This window comes from Ammospiza caudacuta, chromosome 8 (genome assembly GCF_027887145.1).
Source record: "Ammospiza caudacuta isolate bAmmCau1 chromosome 8, bAmmCau1.pri, whole genome shotgun sequence".
Taxonomy (NCBI): domain Eukaryota; kingdom Metazoa; phylum Chordata; class Aves; order Passeriformes; family Passerellidae; genus Ammospiza; species Ammospiza caudacuta.
Genome location: NC_080600.1, coordinates 15888910 through 15893473, shown reverse-complemented (window position 1 = coordinate 15893473; position 4564 = coordinate 15888910). Strand labels below are relative to the sequence as shown.

The following is a 4564-nucleotide window of genomic DNA, read 5'->3' as shown; positions in this document are numbered from 1 at the left end:
TCTATCACCAATATTCAGTCAAGTGACCCAGGACTTCTTAGACTCTTTAAAAAAAAAAAATTGTGCATTTTTTTCATTGTAAATATCAAGGCTTTAGAAATACTTTTTAATTAAAGAAACAGCATAAAGTAGGCAGAGAGAGAAATAATGGATTTTTGGTTGGAAATGCTCATAAAATGGTGTAATGAGAGACATTAAAGGAACTAAACAGTTCCAGCTCCTTCACTTGAGCAGATTGCAGGAAATGGGCAAGTAATGAAAACTAGGCTTTCTTTGGGCATTTACCAAACAAAGATACAGCAAGCTGAGGACTTTAGTTCTTTGGGAAATAGTCACTTCATGGATTGATGTATCAAGTTAAGGGATAATTTACTCTCAAACTAGGGAATTCATAAATGCTTTGAAGAATGTTGAAATACATGTTTTTAAGATCTCCAGCATGAGGATTTTCTTGCAGAGTGGAAAGACAAGTCAGGGGAGTTCCCAAAGCTGCTGTTCAGAAGTGATTTGAGTCTAGGTATATAAGGTTTTAACACAGATCACAGAAAGCACTCTTGTTGTGAATCTTTATTCAAAAAGCAATAAGTCAGCTTGCTAAAAACCAGAATAGAAGTATTTGCTCAGACATTTTTCACCCACTGGCAGGGCAGTGGAAGTACTCTTATCTCCACACCCAGCAATAACAAGGAAGCACACGGTGAGGGCCAGCCCATCCCTGGCTGTGCTCACTCCCGATCCAGGAGCAGTTCTCTACACACACTTCCTCACACACCTGCTCAGCTTTGGATTGGCACTCAGACAAAGACAGGGATGTTTGCACCAAAGTAAGAGACCCTTGTAGAGCCAGAGGTCACAGCTCACTTGTCCTGGGCTCCTTGGGGCCGGCAGCTGAGCCTCCCGGCTCCTGGGCTGCAGGCTCATCCTCGACAGGCGGCAGTGCCGGCGGCGAGGCTCCGGAGCCGAAGTAATTCAGCAGCCTCTGCCTCGTCGCCGCGACTTCTTCTTCAAAAGCGTTGATTGTGCGGTTGCCAACTTTGCGCTTGAATCAAAGCAAGAGATTGAGCCGTTCAGAGGAGCGCTTTAACTCTCTAGTTCAGCCACATTGCAGCCCCCTCTCAGGCTGCATTCGGGTATCGGTGTTTCACGACAGCAATCATACCCTGGTCAGCCTAGCGCACAGCCCTCCCAGCTATCCGTGACATAGCCTTGGGGCTGAGTGTCCCCACCTGAGGCTGCTGCTTCGAATGTTTTATATACTTAGAAATACAGCCATATAATGGCCAAGACCCAGATTGAACCTTGAAACATTGCTCTAAACCATTCACAGTTCAAGTTAGGTAACACCACTCTTAGTCCTCCTTCAAAGATATCGCTGTGCCATATGATCCTATTTTTTTGTACTTTAATCTGTTGCACAGTGATCTTAAATGCTTAACCTTGGCAGTCACCAGGTATATATTTAATACGGAATTTAATTATTTAATTATAATTTAGTTATAATTTAATTATAATACAATTATTTAGTTATTTATTTAATACATTGAATTATTAGCAAGGCAGAGGTCTTATTTGTGCAAAACCACCAACAACTAATATGCAGAACCTTTTACTGTTCCCCGTCAGGGAACTTGGTTCACTTGATTCCTACTGTCCATAGGATTAGGGCTCACAGATCAGCTGATCTTGACCAACTGAGCTGCTCAGTTGTGTGCTTTTTTACATGTCAGCACTGTGGCATGAAACCCCAAAACGGGGAGGAGTAAAATATTAGAAATGAGGTTTAAAGTTTAATTAGGCAGATTTATATGTTAAACTGGACATGTGAAGCAATAATCTGGTCAAATTTTGTCTTTTTGCGTATGTTGTTCATCCCTCCTGAGAATGATAGAGCTGCTCATTGTTGAGTTTTGTGCTTTGATTATTGCACCCTATTTTTTTTTTTTTGTCTGCTGTGATGAGTTGTTGGAAAAACACTTCTAAAGGAAACAGGTGTACATTCAAAAGCCAATAAATTACCCTGAGAACTGCTTAGGTGCAGATTTCTTAGCCAATAATGCACACAAATTATTACTTCAGAATAAGTCATGTTCTAGCCTTAGACAATCATTCCAGGCTGATGCTTGGAAATCTTAGCAAGAGAAGTTGTTGTTTATATTCTAGCTTTGCGTTTCAGATATGTGGCTAACACTTACAATGAAGGTCTTCAGCCGTGTCAGCTCCAGCATGTAGTACTCCTCCATTGTCAGATCATCAAAGTGCTTGGGAAGGGCTAAAAAGTCACAGGTGTGACGTTTGGTGTGTTCCTCCCTGCAGCATAAACCCAGAATAAGAACAGATATTAAACCCACAGAAGTTTCATTTCAGGAGAGGAAGAGATCTGTATAGGCAGGTCTCTCATGTATTTGTGCTGTCTATCAGCAGAAATTATATCATACAGAAAAGATGCAATAGATTCTAGTGGATCTCAGATAAAAGCTAGTTGAACAATTTCACAGTTACTGGGGCAAGATAAGCTCCTAGTTTTGTGCACTGTCATAGTGGAAATCGACAGAGACATTAACTCATTGTAAAATTACTAAATTGTTACATCTGTGCTTACCATGGGTCATCATTTGGTTCCCAGCCCACCAGTTCTAACAAGCAAAAGAAACATTTTGCTATATCTGGTTCACTTGCACTTGGGCAGTGGATGAAGCCAGCCTTTGCCATCTGCAGGGGACAGTTCAGAAGTTTAGAGCATTATCCCACACACACTACTCATATTTACTCATATTTCCTGACAATTCAGAATCATATCTAGTCAGGACACTAAAAATTAAGTTTGTTCCAATAACCAAACACCTTCTCAGGTAACTCTAGCAGTATGGCTCATCTGAGATTCAGGTTGGCAGTGTCATGTGTGTGCCAAAGTAGAAGTGAGGTGGATTTTTTATTTAAATAATTTCCATTTCTGAATTTGAAGTAGTGATCATTCCACTTTTTACTTTATCATTCCACTACTTTATCCTTCCTGCTGGATCCATACTTGTTTAATGTAGGCTGCTTTGTCACGAATAGAAATTTGCAATTAAAAAGATTGTAACTATGTAACACAAGAAATTAATTTTTAAATGACAGGAACAAAAGAGACAAAAAAAAGGGAACACTGTGGACTGAACACAGAAAAATCAGTCAATCCCAACTACAGTATTTCTGAGCAGGGAACAGAGGAAAGCTGAGTATTTAACTTTTAATCTTCAGGCTTAGTGGACTTCTCTTGAACCTGAATATACTTAACAATGACTTCACATTCAGGCATAGCATATACAAATTAGGGCAGAGGCAAAACAAACATTTTCAGACTTACATTCTCTGGAGTGCACCTGCAGTTTTCCTGGAAGGGCCACTTGGTGAAGGTTTTCAGACGGTTCTCATACTCATACATCTCCTTATAGTCAATTAAGAGCTTGGAGGCTGAGCTGAGCTCCTGCAGCAGCCTCTCCATCTCTGCAGTCAGCCAAGGGCAGAGCCTCCCTCCTGCTCTCACATTTAAAGCCTTTGCTAATGGGTGACACATTGCATCTGGAGAGCAGGGGAAGGCCTGACAGAGCCTTAGTCCCTTCCTGACACAGGTGAGTTCATGGCAGGACAACCAAGGGAAATGAAGCTGCTGGAATTTCTTCCCCTTGTGTCACAGTCTGTGTCCTTGATCACACGGGACACAAACATTTTGTTAACAGAGAACTTTTTAACTTTGCTTTTTTAACTGAATGCACCTATGGTAATTGCAGATTTTACAGTTAAAATGTCAAAAATTGCAAGTTAAAAACTCTAGTTACAAATACAGAAACTTTGCATATAAAGTTTTAAAAAAATACTATCCTGATTGCAAGCAAAAGGGTTGAATTGACATTGCTATTTGAATCCTTCAGGCTTTCTTCAATTTCACATTCAGAGATTAATTCTTAGGATTGTCTTTGCAAGTAGTGTTGCATTTCTTTAAAGAGAAAGTGGTTATTTTAAAATATTATAAGTATTCGGTTTTATTTTAAGATATTATAGAGCATGGGTAGATGCCGGATAGTAATATTTTAAAGGTGTATATCTGGAGGAGTTTACCAGCATTGTCATTTTATAAACTGTCTCCTATTTTGGTACAGAGTCCAGTTAAATTCAATAGAAGTTTAAACATCAGTGTCTTCAACACTGCTGCATGCAGCAGCTTTCCAAGCCAAGATCTTAACACCTCTGAAGGATGTTGCATTGTGAGACTTGAAAATTTAAATCTTCTCTGAAATACAAATGGAGTAAGTGCAGAAAATAATTCAGCCCATTATTCTGTCCAGACGTGGTGACTGAAATGACATTAAAGAACATTTGTATGGGACTTCCAGTGTCAGCTCTTAGGGCATTGTTTTTGCCTAGAGTTTCAAATGCTACATCATTGATTCCTCTGGGACTGTACTGATGTCTATTGTATGTGCAGGAATACTGTCCTTGAAATTTATATTCAGATATTTAGAGTAACATGTGTTACATGAAAATAGGATACTTTAATTCTTTTTTTTTCTTTTTCCAGATAATA

The 4564-nt window shown here is 39.5% G+C and overlaps 1 protein-coding gene across 1 annotated transcript; it reads right to left on the bottom strand.

Moving 5' to 3' along the window:
• Window positions 1–552: 552 nt before the first annotated feature.
• On the bottom strand, window positions 553–3484 carry LOC131560846 (baculoviral IAP repeat-containing protein 5.1-like). Its single transcript, XM_058809838.1, has 4 exons — window positions 3347–3484; window positions 2600–2709; window positions 2193–2307; window positions 553–1039 (listed from the first exon to the last, which is right to left on the bottom strand). Exons 1-4 carry the CDS (start codon window positions 3482–3484, stop codon window positions 851–853), a joined length of 552 nt encoding a protein of 183 aa, XP_058665821.1. The 3' UTR covers window positions 553–850.
• Between the last annotated feature and the right edge of the window lie 1080 nt (window positions 3485–4564).